This window comes from Leptodactylus fuscus, chromosome 3, assembly GCF_031893055.1.
Source record: "Leptodactylus fuscus isolate aLepFus1 chromosome 3, aLepFus1.hap2, whole genome shotgun sequence".
In the NCBI taxonomy this organism is placed as follows: domain Eukaryota; kingdom Metazoa; phylum Chordata; class Amphibia; order Anura; family Leptodactylidae; genus Leptodactylus; species Leptodactylus fuscus.
The window spans coordinates 14,643,516-14,660,177 of record NC_134267.1 but is presented as its reverse complement, the minus strand read 5'-3'; the positions used below and the strand labels follow the sequence as shown (position 1 = coordinate 14,660,177).

Genomic DNA, 16,662 nt, shown 5'->3' with positions numbered 1-16,662 from the left:
AACCTCAAATGAAAGGATACTGATCACCTGCCCTGTGAATAGGGTGTCTGTATCTATTATCTACAGGTCCTGGACAACCCCTTTAATTCATGAGGGTGTTGGGTACGTCTCTACTCCCTCGTGTAAGGGGCTCAAGATGGGCATGGGAGACGCCAGTCTTGATAGAAATCTCCTTCATGGTGTTGCGGCTGTGCCCGGGTATAGCAGCTCAGTCCCATTTTAATTTAATCATCATGTGGATGATGTATATGGCCTTTCAGTCAGCTGATCTGTGGAGGTGCTTGGGCCCAAAACCCAACCAATCTGATGTTAATGGCCTATCCTAAGGATAGGCCATATCCAGAAATGCCCCTTTAAGGTGGGCATCCCTATTTAATGAATGTTAGTTAGTTGTGGAACCAACCCTCTTATCTGTATGGCGATGCAAATGTCTGGAGCAAGGGAGATCAGACATGTTGGATTTCAACATGTCCAATCCTTTTGTTCTTAAAAGGATCGTCCACGATTTTTTTTTCGGTGGCCTACCTACTATTCAGGGACCTGATGCAACGGCTTCTGGCTCTGTCTTGGGTATAGTACAGGTGTCGTAAGTGCCCCCGTACTGCTGATCCATGCGGAGCCTCCCTGTTGGCCCCCATACAGATCAGATATTCATGGCCTGGTTTGGTGTACGGCCGGCTCTAGTTTCATCAAAACTTTATAGGTAAAACTTCATAAAAGTTCCGTGTTCTTTTCAGGTAACGCCGCGTCCTCTAGCTATACGGAGGTTATATTTTGCACTTGGCGGTCTCTTTCACGTTTTTGAAGCGCTTCGGGCTGTAAGGTGTGTGATTTGCATCTTCCTATTTGATCCTCATGTCTTGCGTCTGATTTCCTGATCATGAAGGTCTCGCTTTCATTAGAATTTCATTAGCCCCCCCCCCCCCTTCTCCTTTTATCTCTACCTGTGCCCGTGTACACAAGGGGAGCCCCAATGGAGATCTGCACCTGTCCTGCATGAGTGATGAGCTACGGAAGAATGGACTGAATAAATGTATTGACGATGTCCTCGTAAAATATCGCTTCATGGTACTAACCGTCCTCCGTAGGGTGAGGCCCTTTAGGTTGGAGATTTCCAACTGCAAAGAGCTGTGTTTGGGGTGGCAAATGTTGGCCAAACCCAATGATTTCGTAGCGACCAGCTGACCATGCGATGTGTATGGGGGTCCTCCAACTCTAGTATTAAGACGATAGGTATCTCTTGTACCAACCCAAGGCCCCTTTGCTTTGATGAAGAACAAAATCTAGTGCTTATGGCTTGGTTGATCTCCCATGTCGTGGTCCAAGACCCTTGGATGGGTCTGATATTGACTTACAGGGTGGCTGCCACTAAAGAGAGTTTTCTTGCAAATTTTCTTACTTTCCCAGGGAACATTGCAAGACTCTCCACACTAGCTGGGTCTCCCAAAGGAGAATAGGACCTTCCAATAGATGGTTGACCCTCCTCACCATCCCCGTGCTTGTCATACTAGGGTACTGCCCCGTCCTAAGGTGTTTTAGGTTGGATCACGAAAGTAGAAAACCTTCCTCCAGGGCTCATTGTAGCCCCATTATGGCTGTGGCATCTTCTAGATGGCTTTTATGATCCTTCAGATGCAGAATTTCCGAATTCCGAGGGCTGTCCACTTTGGACCATTCTACAGTTTGTATAAAGTTGGAAAACCCGATTTGAAGGGCACATATCCTTTTACAAAAAGTTTTGATTGATGGGGTCGAGGTGCTGAGTCCCTCACCGATCCCTAAAATGAAGGGCGATGTCTGTGTTTACCCCTCTGTTTTTGACTGGCCCGGCTGTCCTCCGGTGCGGAGCTAGTCGGTATGGGCTCCTACAGAGTCTGTGGCCGATCAAATTTTAAGGGGCACAGATTTCAAGGTTTTGGGTTTTTTTTGATCGGTGGGGGGTATCTACACTTGGATCCGCACTAATCAAAACTTCTGGAGTTTTCTAGGCTATCCTTAAAGGGATCCTATCATTAAAACTGAATTTTTTTTTCTGCCTACCACATAGGAATAGCCTTAAGAAAGGCTACTCGTCTCCTACCTTTAGATGTCTTCTCCGCGCCGCCGTTCGGTATATAATCCGGTTTTCGTCGGTATGCAAATAAGTTCTCTCACAGCACTGGGGGTGGACCCCAGCAGTCAAACAGCACTGGGGGCGTCCCCAATGCTGCAAGAGGACTCTCCAGCGCCACCTCCATCTTCTTCAGAAACGGGTCTTCTTCCAGCGGTGGCTTCAAACTTCTAGTCCTCAGGCCTAGGACAAAGCCAACTGCGCATGCCTGCTGGCCACAAGAAAATGGCCGCTTTCACACTATTGTACGTGGCCATTTTGTTGTGGTCGGCAGGCACGCGTAGTCGGCTGCCCGAGGCCTAGAAGTTTGAAGCCAGCACCGGAAGAAGACGTGAAAAAGACCCGTTCCTGAAGAAGATGGAGGCGGTGCTGGTGATGTCTCTTGCAGTATTGGGGACGCCCCCAGTGCTGTAAGAGAACTCATTTGCAAAATGACGAAAAACGGGATTTCTACCGAACAGCGGCCCGGAGAGGAGACATCTAAAGGTAGGAGAAGAATAGACTTTCTTAAGGCTATTCCTACGCGGTACCCGGGAAAAATTGCATTTTAATGATAGAATTCCTTTAAGATGGGTCATCACTTGAACGGGAGAGGTCCCACACCAAGACCCCTGGCCAGTCAGGGGTTTGAGGAGACCACGGTGTTCAGGTGATCGCTGCAGCCGTACATTGTATTGTAGCTAGGCTCATCCCATTCACTTGACTGATAAACAACACGTCACATGGCCTCAGGGAGCTGATCCGCCTGGGCACCAGGTGTCGGACATAGAGATGGGTTATCGATTTATAAATCCCTTTATTTCTATTTTCCCCTGTACTAGTCTATAGACTTCAACACCAGCATAAACCTACTGTACAGCGCCCCCTAGGTGTAAGAATATGAGAACGGAACGTCATCTAGATTTTCTTTTCTAGCTGTATACTATTCATTGGTCTGTGATCAATGGCGCCCTCCAGGGGCGACGGACACATTCTATGGATTCCTCGCTACATAGCTAGGAAACCTCCGTGTCGTTACGCCCGACAACAAAGACTTCTTAGTCCCGGCATTGATAGGCCTCGTCTAGTTTACAGTTGTCTATGGCCTCGGGAGGATATAGGGAACGGCTGATATGGCAGTCCTGTCACGGATGAAAGGCTAATGGCGTCCAGTCAACTTACACACGTCCCATCTCGCCCCTTCCCAGGAGACTCTTCATCTCTGATATCTACGAATGTCAGATAGACAATCACATGGCAGCCATTCCCGGCGTGCCTTAAAGGGTTACGTAGACTAGTCGTGCATTGCAAGGATATGGCGACCCATCCTGATGCGATAGCGACGTGCAAGTGGTGGGAATTTATCTAATGATCGATCCCGGGAGGGATGGAAGTTACAGAAAATGTCATTTATTTTATTTTTTTCCCCTCCGTCTTTCATGCCATAATTGGAATATTTGATATAATTGAATGGACAGGAATGGTTACGATCGGACGGGAGATTACAGCTCCGGGGGACGGGCAAAAGCATCAGGGAACATGATTGGGCTTCCTATTTGGTCATTGTATCAAGTAGCAGATTCTCGGCACGTGTGGGTTTCCTATATCGCTGCTTCGTTCCCCTGATGGGGCCGCGTAATAACGAATATAATGTTAAAGGAGGTGTCGGAACGATTAAAAAAAAAAAAAAAATGACGTCATGGTCACCTTAGTAAAGATGTTCCAGTATTGTGATATCACAGGGAATACATTTACTTTCCGGAGGGATAACGGGACCTCCTTAAAGGGGTAGCCATGTGGTGGGGGCTTCCGGCACTCTATAGGTTGGGCAGTAGGATACACAGTTTATGCCTCGGGCCCAGCTCTCATGACATATGTTGTGTCTTAAAATAAAATACCCCCTAGTCATGCTGGCATCGCCGTCCTGCTAAGGGTAAGATGCCAAGTGTATTTATATAATGTCAGCATATTCCAAGTACTCGTCTGTGTCCCTGCCCCAGGGAGCTTACACTCTAACATTCCTCACTGCACGGCGGGAAACATCCAATACATTCCTGTAACCATTGAAGTCAATTGATAACATATGACAATGTTTCTGCAAAGAGGATTCCCCGCACCTCCCCCGACCACGGAATAACAATGCTAAAGGATCTCTACTTCTGCTTTGTGCTGTTCCTCTTTTATTCCTCCTGTAATGGAAAGACAATGTACAACCAGGTGTTACAGTTACCTTTGTCACTAGCCCATGTCCCTGCACTGCCTGATATTGTAAGCTTTGGTGGAGTCCGTGTGTGTGTATAATATATACTATCCTGTCCTGATCCTGAGTTACATCCTGTATTATACTCCAGAGCTGCGCTCACTATTCTGCTGGTACAGTCACTGTGTACATACATTACATTACTTATCCTGTATTATACTCCAGAGCTGCGCTCACTATTCTGCTGGTACAGTCACTGTGTACATACATTACATTACTTATCCTGTATTATACTCCAGAGCTGCGCTCACTATTCTGCTGGTACAGTCACTGTGTACATACATTACATTACTTATCCTGTATTATACTCCAGAGCTGCACTCACTATTCTGCTGGTACAGTCACTGTGTACATACAATACATTACTTCCTGTATTATACTCCAGAGCTGCGCTCACTATTCTGCTGGTGCAGTCACTGTGTACATACATTACATTACTTATCCTGTATTATACTCCAGAGCTGCGCTCACTATTCTGCTGGTGCAGTCACTGTGTACATACATTACATTACTTATCCTGTATTATACTCCAGAGCTGCGCTCACTATTCTGCTGGTGCAGTCACTGTGTACATACATTTCATTACTTATCCTGTATTATACTCCAGAGCTGCGCTCACTATTCTGCTGGTGCAGTCACTGTTTACATACATTTCATTACTTATCCTGTATTATACTCCAGAGCTGTGCTCACTATTCTGCTGGTACAGTCACTGTGTACAAACATTACATTACTTATCCTGTACGGATCCTGAGTTATATCTTGTATTCTATTCCAGAGCTGCGCTCACTATTCTGCTGGTGTAGTCACTGTGTACATACATTACATTACTTATCCTGTACCAGCAGAATAGTGAGCGCAGCTCTGGAGTAGAATACAGGATATAACTCAGGATCCGTACAGGATAAGTAATGTAATGTACACAGTGACTGTACCAGCAGAATAGTGAGCGCAGCTCTGGAGTATAATACAGGATAAGTAATGTATGTACACAGTGACTGCACCAGCAGAATAGTGAGCGCAGCTCTGGAGTATAATACAGGATAAGTAATGTATGTACACAGTGACTGTACCAGCAGAATAGTGAGCGCAGCTCTGGAGTATAATACAGGATAAGTAATGTAATGTATGTACACAGTGACTGTACCAGCAGAATAGTGAGCGCAGCTCTGGAGTATAATACAGGATAAGTAATGTAATGTATGTACACAGTGACTGTACCAGCAGAATAGTGAGCGCAGCTCTGGAGTATAATACAGGATAAGTAATGTAATGTATGTACACAGTGACTGCACCAGCAGAATAGTGAGCGCAGCTCTGGAGTATAATACAGGATAAGTAATGTAATGTATGTACACAGTGACTGTACCAGCAGAATAGTGAGCGCAGCTCTGGAGTATAATACAGGATAAGTAATGTAATGTATGTACACAGTGACTGTACCAGCAGAATAGTGAGCGCAGCTCTGGAGTATAATACAGGATAAGTAATGTAATGTATGTACACAGTGACTGTACCAGCAGAATACTGAGCGCAGCTCTGGAGTATAATACAGGATAAGTAATGTAATGTATGTACACAGTGACTGCACCAGCAGAATAGTGAGCGCAGCTCTGGAGTATAATGTATGTACACAATTACTTTCTATGTACTTTCTATGTAGAATGGATCTGTATATCTGTATATTCTCTGGTGTTCAGAGTTGATCCTTACTTTCCCTCTCCGCTTTTTGCACCTCCGCCCTCTCCTTTGTCACCCATGATTTTGTCCCCCGTGGTCATGTGACGCAGGCCTTACCTCTGTCACCGCTCTGCAGAGTTCTCTACCATAGCCAGTCCTTCCTGTGACCTCTTTAGCACATGTTGTCATACGTTGGTTGCTCAGACAGGATGTGTATTGGTTTCCTCACCACCTGCATTGCCGTCACACACACACACACACACACACACACACACACACACACACACACACACACACACACACACACTGTAGATTTCAGTATTGTCTTCCTTTATAGAACCAATATGTGCACAGTTACGGCACAGCATAGCATACATATTTGTGTTGGGTGCGGTTCTCCCTTAGGCTATATGACAACATGCCGGCAATGTCACACTACTCTATTGCACCTAATAATAGTCGACGTGGTCTTGTTGTGACCCAACATTCACCAGAATTGTCACCCTGCTGGTTTTCTGCACGACTGTGTTCACTATCATTGTTAGTGACAGGCTGAGACCTACGTGAGATTTATGACTTCCTTAGGATAGGTCACGGTATCCGTTTGGAAGGGATCCGACACCTCAGCCAATCAGAAGTAGACGGCTCTGTCCACTATGTAGTGGCTGGTCCAGAATGCTGCAGATCATGTGGCTTTGTAAGGCCGGGGCAAGGTCTGGACTGAAGCGGTTACCGCCGTAGACCCCAATTTACACTTTGTTTTGTGAAGATGAGAATGGACAGACGTGATTTGTAATACAATGTAGGAGACGATTGACTACGTAGTTTCTTGGCGTGTTATTAGATAACCTTCCGGATTGTTACTTTGTATCCGTGTTGCAAATCCCAAACTGGAAAGGGTTAACCTTCCCATACCCCACCATAAAACCGTGCAGGGATGGCTCATGTCACATACAGCCAATGTCCTGCCGAGCCCTTTAACCCTATTGTTGCTGACTTCAATTGCAACCTCAGTGGTTTTACGGAGTGAGGGTCGTCCCTCTGTAAGCCCTCCTGGACGTACCAGGGAGTGCAGCTGGGGGTCCCAACAAGAGGCCGAGCCTATAAAAGAAGATCTAAAGTAAAAATCACAAAAAAATGAACACAACTGAAACCTCTGTTTGTATATGACTGCACCCTGAGCAATATGGACGACTCCAACCAAGGGACTACAACCCTCATCCTGTATAAAGAAATGCAAGGCGCCTAGTAAACTTCCATGTAAGTGATCAGGCATTGTACTGCTTACATCGGCAATGTGGAGGCGGCCAGGCAGAACTGTCCTATGAATTTTAAGTGCGTTGAACTATTTGTACGCAGCCGCCAGACTGTGCACGTAAACTACTGCGTACTGTGTCCGCCGGCCTGCAGAGAGCGCAGAGCCGGGTCTGATCAGACCTCACCAATGGAGTGTAATGTCCTAATAGAGGAATTGTCTGCCCGTAAGCTTTACTGCCAGGAGTGTTTACAGAGTGAGCAGCGCTATGTAGTCTAGTGATGGAGCGGTATTATAGTACAGAAGTAGATGGTGGCTATAGCGGGGTTGGGGAAGGTAAATGTACAATCCAGAGGTGCAGCGTGAAGTTCTTGGGGCCCAATGTAAAATCTGTTCCAGGTCCCCCCACCCAAATATAATTTATAGTACTGGGACAAAGGCTCCAGGGCCCCGGTGTGACTGCACCCCCTCGAGTTATCCTGTGGATTTTTGGACAGTTCCTAGTGGTTTTACAGCACCAGTAAGGCCAATATGGAGTCTATATGGTTGTGGCTGCCGTATGGGGTGCCCTATTGATTGTACGACCCCATACAGAGATGGTACCAAGTGCATAAGGCATTGGACCTCTGGTCTCGGGTCTGTGCCCCTCCAGCTATGGCAGAACTACAACTCCCAGCATGCACGGACAGTCACATTTAGGTTCCCTCGCCCCTGTCTGCAGCATCCTATCAGTAGAAGGTTCCTGTGCACCGGCCTCTGTGTCACTTACTGTAGCAGCTGTTCCCAGAGGGGTCTCCGCTGCGCCCATTGTGCTTTGTACCCTTTTGACCCCGAATGCTTCACCCGTCCCGGTATCATCTTACTTTACTGTACATGTCATCACAAAGCCGCCTGTGAGCGCCGGGCCCCGAGCAGCTGCTGCTTCTCACACCACAAGCCTGGACCCAATGAGGAGGTCTGCATTTAGGTAATAGCCCCCAGATCGCCCCAATTGTACCAATCACTTGGTCAGGTAGATCTGTTTCTGGGAAGGACACAACAATATGGCTGCCGTCACATCACAGACAGAGAGACTTATGGATTTTCCAAAATCTTTTCAAGGGGTTTTCTGACCTCACATTGATTTGAGACCCGAAAACCCTTCTAAGTCTATGGCTAAATATGCAATTTTTAAAAAAATTTGAGGACAGAAGAGGCAGGGTCAGACTACACAGGGCTGGCTTGTCGTCTGCAGGGCTGGGGTGATATGCTGGTTCTTGTGACAGTAACCTATCTATCTGCAGGACTGGGGTGATATGCTGGTTCTGGTGACAGTAACCTATCTATCTGCAGGGCTGGGGTGATATGCTGGTTCTGGTGACAGTAACCTATCTATCTGCAGGGTTGGGGTGATATGCTGGTTCTGGTGACAGTAACCTATCTATCTGCAGGGCTGGGGTGATATGCTGGGTCTGGTGACAGTAACCTATCTATCTGCAGGGCTGGGGTGATATGCTGGGTCTGGTGACACTAACCTATCTATCTGCAGGGCTGGGGTGATATGCTGGGTTTGGTGACACTAACCTATCTATCTGCAGGGCTGGGGTGATATGCTGGTTCTGGTGACATTAACCTATCTATCTGCAGGGCTGGGGTGATATGCTGGGTCTGGTGACAGTAACCTATCTATCTGCAGGGCTGGGGTGATACGCTGGGTCTGGTGACACTAACCTATCTATCTGCAGGGCTGGGGTGATATGCTGGTTCTGGTGACATTAACCTATCTATCTGCAGGGCTGGGGTGATATGCTGGGTCTGGTGACAGTAACCTATCTATCTGCAGGGCTGGGGTGATACGCTGGTTCTGGTGACACTAACCTATCTATCTGCAGGGCTGGGGTGATATGCTGGTTCTGGTGACATTAACCTATCTATCTGCAGGGCTGGGGTGATATGCTGGGTCTGGTGACAGTAACCTATCTATCTGCAGGGCTGGGGTGATATGCTGGTTCTGGTGACAGTAACCTATCTATCTGCAGGGCTGGGGTGATATGCTGGTTCTGGTGACAGTAACCTATCTATCTGCAGGACTGGGGTGATATGCTGGTTCTGGTGACAGTAACCTATCTATCTGCAGGGCTGGGGTGATATGCTGGGTCTGGTGACAGTAACCTATGTATCTGCAGGGCTGGGGTGATATGCTGGGTCTGGTGACAGTAACCTATCTATCTGCAGGGCTGGGGTGATATGCTGGGTCTGGTGACAGTAACCTATGTATCTGCAGGGCTGGGGTGATATGCTGGTTCTGGTGACAGTAACCTATCTATCTGCAGGGCTGGGGTGATATGCTGGTTCTGGTGACACTAACCTATCTATCTGCAGGCTGTGTGATATACTGGCTCTGACAGAAGGGTGTATTTCTGCTCCCTCCATGGTGACGGTGCACATCTCTGCTATTTTCGGCAGTGTTATCTTCTCCGTATACTCGGCAGATCACTTATTCATGCTGAACAAAAATGACTGAATCTTCTTTCCCATGTTTGGCTTGTGTGAGCGCGATCCTTGCAGCTCATGCAGACGGCCATGGTGTGACTCTGCAGGGGTACGTGAGGACATCATGCTCAATCCCTTACGGTATTACAGAGGTAGTATGTCCTCATGGGGGCGCCATACAGCGGTGCCATAATACCTGTTCTTAGAGACCCCTGTTGGGGATTTCTTCTTGTTGTCCACTAATAACTCTACTATGGAGGTGCGTAATGTCGCCATCACCTCTCACCACCGTCACATGGCGGCCTCTGATGGTGTTATTACATATCTCCTACAGTTGTGTCTACAGCTCCCTTTCAGACCCATGTGTCTCCATGGTTACTTGCTATGTCACCGTTAAAGGGTTAAATCCATTTCGACAAATCCCTGACTCCTAAATATGTAAATAAGCCGTAAAATCCTCTATTGTGACTGGTGGATTATGTGCCTTACCTACACAGACATAATAGCTGCGATCATCAGAGTGCGGATAAGCAAAGAAATCTCCTACAGAAAACAGGAAGTCTCTGCATATTATTTGGCTTGGTGGTCAGAGTCAGAACTGCAGGAATTTTTTTTTTTTTTTTTTTTTTTTTTTATTAAGCATAGATATTAACATGGAGACACTGCCTTAAACCATTATGTATGACTAGATATTGCTAAGGATGTCCCCGTTACATCTGGAGGGCCTTTGCGTGCGTTTGGAGTCCTCCTGACAGTAAAGTGAAGTCTCCAGAATATTGGCGAGGCCGGGCTCTGTGTTCTGCTTTGTTCCACGGCTGTATAATCTGTACAGTAGCCGCTTGCGTTCTTTGTATGGCCGCTTCTCCATAGGAGCCCTGTGAAGTCTAACGTTGGGATTTTCTTGTCGTTGCAGTTCTTGAATGGGGCGACGACGTTCACACGATCACAGAAGACGAGGCCGTAATGTTGGTGAATCATCAAGCGACGGGGGACGTCTGCACATTAATGATGTGCTTGCAGGACAAAGGCCTGGTATGATGTCTCGCTATGGAAACTGGCTGTCGCTTCGAGAGGGGCTAAGTGGGGGCAAAGAGACGCTTTTGTTTTCCGGCGCTGAACACTCAGCACGCCCTGGCGTCTTATAATAAAGGCCCTCATACATTTACAGTACTTAGCTCCTTAGAGGGAGTCTTCCACCTCCTCCGAGTATATACTCCACTGCCAACACTGTATTACAGGGCGCATTACTGTGACAGACATCATACCGCTGTTGTGTGGGGCACTTGTAGATTTGGCGACAAACAGCTTTGACGTTTTATGTAAGTGAAGCAGTGGGTGCACTGGGGGCGGGGCTTCAGCTCCCTGGAGTGCGGCTCTTGGCATTCAGACCCCTACCATCTCCTGTCTGAGCCACCCCGTGCAAGGAGAGTGGATCATCCCACTGCTATGACCTCACCCATCCTACCTAAGCAGTAAGACCATTGCTCCAGGGAGCTGAAGGCCCGCCCCCAGTGCACCAGCTGATTTTCTGTAAAAGAGACATACACAACAGAAATATGTTGTATGTCACTGTATGTGTTCTGTAGTTTTCTGGCATACATGGCATGAAAAAGTTGAAAAATTTTGCAAAAGTCGTTTTGGTTTTTTTTGTGCAAAAAATTTGCTGGAAGGTAAAAAGTGGAAAACCAGTTTGTCCTCAAGGGCTTAAAGGGATCCGAACACGTAGGAATAGCCTTAAGAAAGTCTATTCTTCTCCCACCTTTAGATGTCTTCTCTGCGCCGCTGTTCTGTAGAAATCCAAGTTTTTGCAGGTATGCAAATGAGTTCTCTCGCAGCACTGGGGGCGGGCCCCAGCGCTCAAACAGCACTGGAGGCATCCCCAATGCTGTGAGAGAACTCTCCAGCGCCACCTCCGTCTTCTTCAGGAACAGGTCTTCTTCCAGCGGTAGCTTCAAACTTCTAGGCCTAGGGCAGCTGACTGCGCATGCCCGCCTGCCACAAGAAAATGGCCGCTTACAATACTGTGCAAACGGACATTTTTTTGTGGCCGCGGGAATACACAGGTGGCTCTGCCCGAGGCCTAGAAGTTTGACCCCCAGCGCCGGAAGAAGATGCGTGAAGAGCCCGTTCCTGAAGAAGATGGAGGCGTCACTGGAGATTTCGCTCGCAGCATTGAGGACGCCCCCAGTGCTGCGAGAAAACTCATTTGCATACCGATGAAAACCGGGATTTATACCGAATGGTGGCGCGGAGAAAACATCTTAAGTTAGGAGAAGAATAGCCTTTCTTAAGGCTATTCCTACGTGTTAGTCACAAAAAAGGGGTTGCCCCACTGCTGAGACCTCCATCATCACTATAATGGTGGGGTCCTGAGCCCCCCTGGACTCGAGACCCATGCTATAGTAATTCATTGAGGTCCTGGTGATTAGACATTTACCACCTATGTTGTGGATAGGTGACGCATACAGCACCACACCTGTCCACAGGCTGTATGTGGTATTGCAGCTCAGCTTTAGTAGGACTTTCCCATACATTGTCTCTTTACCAGGTACTGAATGAAGCCGGATAACCCGGAGTAAGAGGAGACGCTGCGTGCAGACCCTTTTAGAGCGTGATCTACACATCGTACATGGGATATACCAAATTGCTATGTAATTGAATTGACAGCAATCTTCTGACATGTCGGTGACCCCCCCTAATGCGAGCCTCAGTAGATACTCATCATGGCTTAGTAGGTTTAGGCTTTGATGGCCTTGCTTCTATTTTAGCCGTTCTTGTAAATGGGTAATGTCTCTGAGTCCTCGGCCGCCAATCACTGGCCATTCTGTCAATTATTGAGCAATATATAATGGCAGAGGACCGGCTGGTTACAAGGCCAGGTCATCGCTGCTGAGCCGGCCAGTCTGTCTACTGTCTGAGTACATTTTCCGACACGTGATACTTGTATTCTCCAAATGGACAATAAACATTGCAGGTTCCTGGGCAGAGTAATGGAGATGTCAGGGATCTGGCACCGCTTCTAGCTGGAAGGAACTGTACAGTAGATGTGTATTATACAGGGCGGAGGACTTCTATAGTGTCCTGCATTACTACAGATGGGTAGGACAGGTGGATGGACATTCATACAGTAGGTGTCTTACCTAACAACAGATGTTTGAATGGGAGCAGTTGGATTTAAGCATTCACAGTCTGGCCATCTGAAAATAAAGTTAGTTGAATCATTGGGTACATACATTACATTACTTATCCTGTATTATACTCCAGAGCTGCGCTCACTATTCTGCTGGTACAGTCACTGTGTACATACATTACATTACTTATCCTGTATTATACTCCAGAGCTGCGCTCACTATTCTGCTGGTACAGTCACTGTGTACATACATTACATTACTTATCCTGTATTATACTCCAGAGCTGCGCTCACTATTCTGATGGTACAGTCACTGTGTACATACATTACATTACTTATCCTGTATTATACTCCAGAGCTGCGCTCACTATTCTGCTGGTGCAGTCACTGTGTACATACATTACATTACTTATCCTGTATTATACTCCAGAGCTGCGCTCACTATTCTGCTGGTGCAGTCACTGTGTACATACATTACATTACTTATCCTGTATTATACTCCAGAGCTGCGCTCACTATTCTGCTGGTACAGTCACTGTGTACATACATTACATTACTTATCCTGTATTATACTCCAGAGCTGCGCTCACTATTCTGCTGGTGCAGTCACTGTGTACATACATTACATTACTTATCCTGTATTATACTCCAGAGCTGCGCTCACTATTCTGCTGGTGCTGTCACTGTGTACATACATTACATTACTTATCCTGTATTATACTCCAGAGCTGCGCTCACTATTCTGCTGGTACAGTCACTGTGTACATACATTACATTACTTATCCTGTATTATACTCCAGAGCTGCGCTCACTATTCTGCTGGTGCAGTCACTGTGTACATACATTACATTACTTATCCTGTATTATACTCCAGAGCTGCGCTCACTATTCTGCTGGTACAGTCACTGTGTGCATACATTACATTACTTATCCTGTATTATACTCCAGAGCTGCGCTCACTATTCTGCTGGTGCAGTCACTGTGTACATACATTACATTACTTATCCTGTATTATACTCCAGAGCTGCGCTCACTATTCTGCTGGTACAGTCACTGTGTACATACATTACATTACTTATCCTGTATTATACTCCAGAGCTGCGCTCACTATTCTGCTGGTACAGTCACTGTTTACATCACCCGGCTTGTGACTCTCATGTGATTTGCCTTCTGGGAGCCGCTGTACAGAATAAGGGAATGTCTGGCTGCTCGCTTACGGTTTCCTGGCATATATCTCTTCATAAATGCTCCTGATTATATTCCTGACCTACATGATGATCTGACGGCCATAATAAATATCGGAGTATAGAGAACCGCTTACCTCAGCTGTTTCCAGGGGCTCGGAGCTGCTGCGGGGACATGTGCTGCTCCGTAGTCTGAGGCGGCGGGGTCAGGACAGGACATGGTCTCTGCAGGCGACACTTCTTTATGTTTTAGGTCTAAGTTGGAATATTTTTGTGTTCTCTAATATTCAGTGTAATCTTTATTTTTTTCTCGTTTTGCAGGTTGTCCGGCAAATGATGTGGCTCATGGACCATATTTTCAAATACACCAATTTCGGGATCGTGTCCCTCGTTCACGGAGATTTTTTTATCCGACAGGTAAGCCGACGTGTTCTGGTTTTGGGCTTATTTTATTTCTTACTTTTTCTGGAGCATAGACGATACTTGTGAGATTTCCATCATTGGGATCCCACTGATCACAGGAATGAGGGGTCCTCTCTATCTATCTGAATGAGAGTGCTGGTCATGGATGTGCACTACTCCCTGCAAAGTCTGCAAGACTTAAAGGGGTTGTCCAGGATAAACGGATAATTAATCCCTAAACTAAACTCCCTCTTCCCCCACCCTAACTTCTAATTTACATCAATTAAAAAAAAATAAATCTCTAATTAGTCCTATACCTGGAGAGGTCATGTGACACTTTCTGATAATGCGGTGACGTTCCGTTTCCACTTCTGAAACGGAACGTCACCATTTCTCTTCCCTCTCTCCATGAACACTTACCAAGCCTTCATGTGTCCAGGGAACAGGTCCTCATCTTCCTATCTTCTAGTAGTGAGTGGAATAGCTTATCTAGGGAGATGGGGAGAGTGGGAGGAGCTTGTAGTGGGTGGGATCACTACTCAATGAGTTGGAGGGGCTAGTAATGGGTGGGATTACTAATTAGTGAGAGTGGGAGGTGCTAGTAATGGGCGGGATCACTAGTGAGTGGGAGGTGCTAGTAATGGGCGGGATCACTAGTGAGAGTGGGAGGTGCTAGTAATGGGCGGGATCACCAGTGAGTGGGAGGTGCTAGTAATGGGCGGGATCACTAGTGAGAGTGGGAGGTGCTAGTAATGGGCGGGATCACTAGTGAGTGGGAGGGGCTAGTAATGGGCGAGAGAGTCAGTGAGAGTGGGAGGGGCTAAGCTCAGTGAGACAGGAATGGTGGGATGGGCTAGGCTAGTGAGACAGAGTGAAAGAGGATTGGGATTCTGAGTGAGAGGGAGTTAGTGGAGCAGGTACACAGGAAGCTTACAGCATGTAAACAAACACAGAGGATGCAGCAGCACCCAGAGACACCCAGAAATCACTCCAAACACTGCTAAAGGTATATGGGTGTACTTACTAACCCATCACTAGCCCTAGCACACCTTTCTTAAAAAAATTTTAAAAAAATTCTGCCTGGAAAACCCCTTTAATAGTGGAGTAATGGTCCCATAGAGACTGACATCAGCGGAGGACACTGGACCACCATTCCCGTGATCGGTAGGGGTCCCTCCAACAACTAGATATGTATCACAGAATTTTAGAGTCAAGGACCGCCCCTATAAATATACCAGGCATTGCCATTCTTCAGCACTTAAAGGGGTTGACCAGTAAGGACACTTATTCCCTATTCAGAGTCCAGTTACTTGGGGTCCGGTTGCCAAGTCCCTTAGCAGTTTGCAGAACGGCAGTCCTAAAGTCCATGATGAATGGAGCACCGGTGAGTTTTTGTGACTGGCAGAGATTAGTCCGCGCAGCCTCATAGAGGTGACTGGAGCGCTGGTCACACAAGCTCACAATGAAGTATGGAGGGGTTTTGGGGTCCCCTGTTTTCCTGATCGCTGCAGGACCTGGTGGTCAGACCCTTAGTATTTGGACATTTATTCCCTGGGTGTGCCTCGGACTACCTTACACTCCCTGTAGTCACCTATCACAGTTCTGTTCTAATGGACCCAAAGAGCGCCAAGGAAAATAAATAGCGGGTCCCCTGTAAGTGCCAACTAAGGACCTGTCACTAAGGCAACATCAGATCGGCACTGTCATCCTGAGCAATTTGTTGCTTGCTTTATCCAAATCTGTTCAGCCATTCGTAAGATATAAGCCCTTCTAGTGTTGTTGTAGGTTAGGGTCTACTAGCCATGTGGCCGGTAACAATGTTATATCTTTTTCTCTGTGGGCGGGGTCTCTGTGCTATATGACATGCCCTAATTTACACAAACCAGGCTTATAACTTTGGAATAACTGAACAGATCTGGATAATCTAAGCACCTGAGCTGATGGCTGCCATTGGGCTTTTCAGGCCAGGTCCGCTTTAATCTAGTGGCCATACTTGGTTACCCACAAGTCACTGTAAAATGACAGCACATTTCCTACAAGATCTTTCCTATAGGTTTTCCTGGTAGTGGTTGTGCCCGTGTTGGGACAACGCTGCACATTTGGGTCCCTGCAGGGGTTTCCGTTCACTGACAGCAAACAGAGATTTTATTTGTATAAATCCGTTACCCCTTACAAGGGTTAATGGTGATC

At 46.9% G+C, this 16,662-nt stretch overlaps 1 protein-coding gene across 1 annotated transcript in view; it reads left to right on the top strand.

Annotated features, from left to right (window-relative positions):
- LPGAT1 (lysophosphatidylglycerol acyltransferase 1) overlaps positions 1-16,662 on the top strand; it is a 57,258-nt gene that overhangs the window by 26,297 nt on the left and 14,299 nt on the right. Inside the window, exons 3-4 of the mRNA XM_075267165.1 lie at positions 10,670-10,788; positions 14,392-14,487. Coding sequence (XP_075123266.1) covers positions 10,670-10,788; positions 14,392-14,487 — 215 coding nt within the window. The remainder of the gene's footprint in view (positions 1-10,669; positions 10,789-14,391; positions 14,488-16,662) is intronic.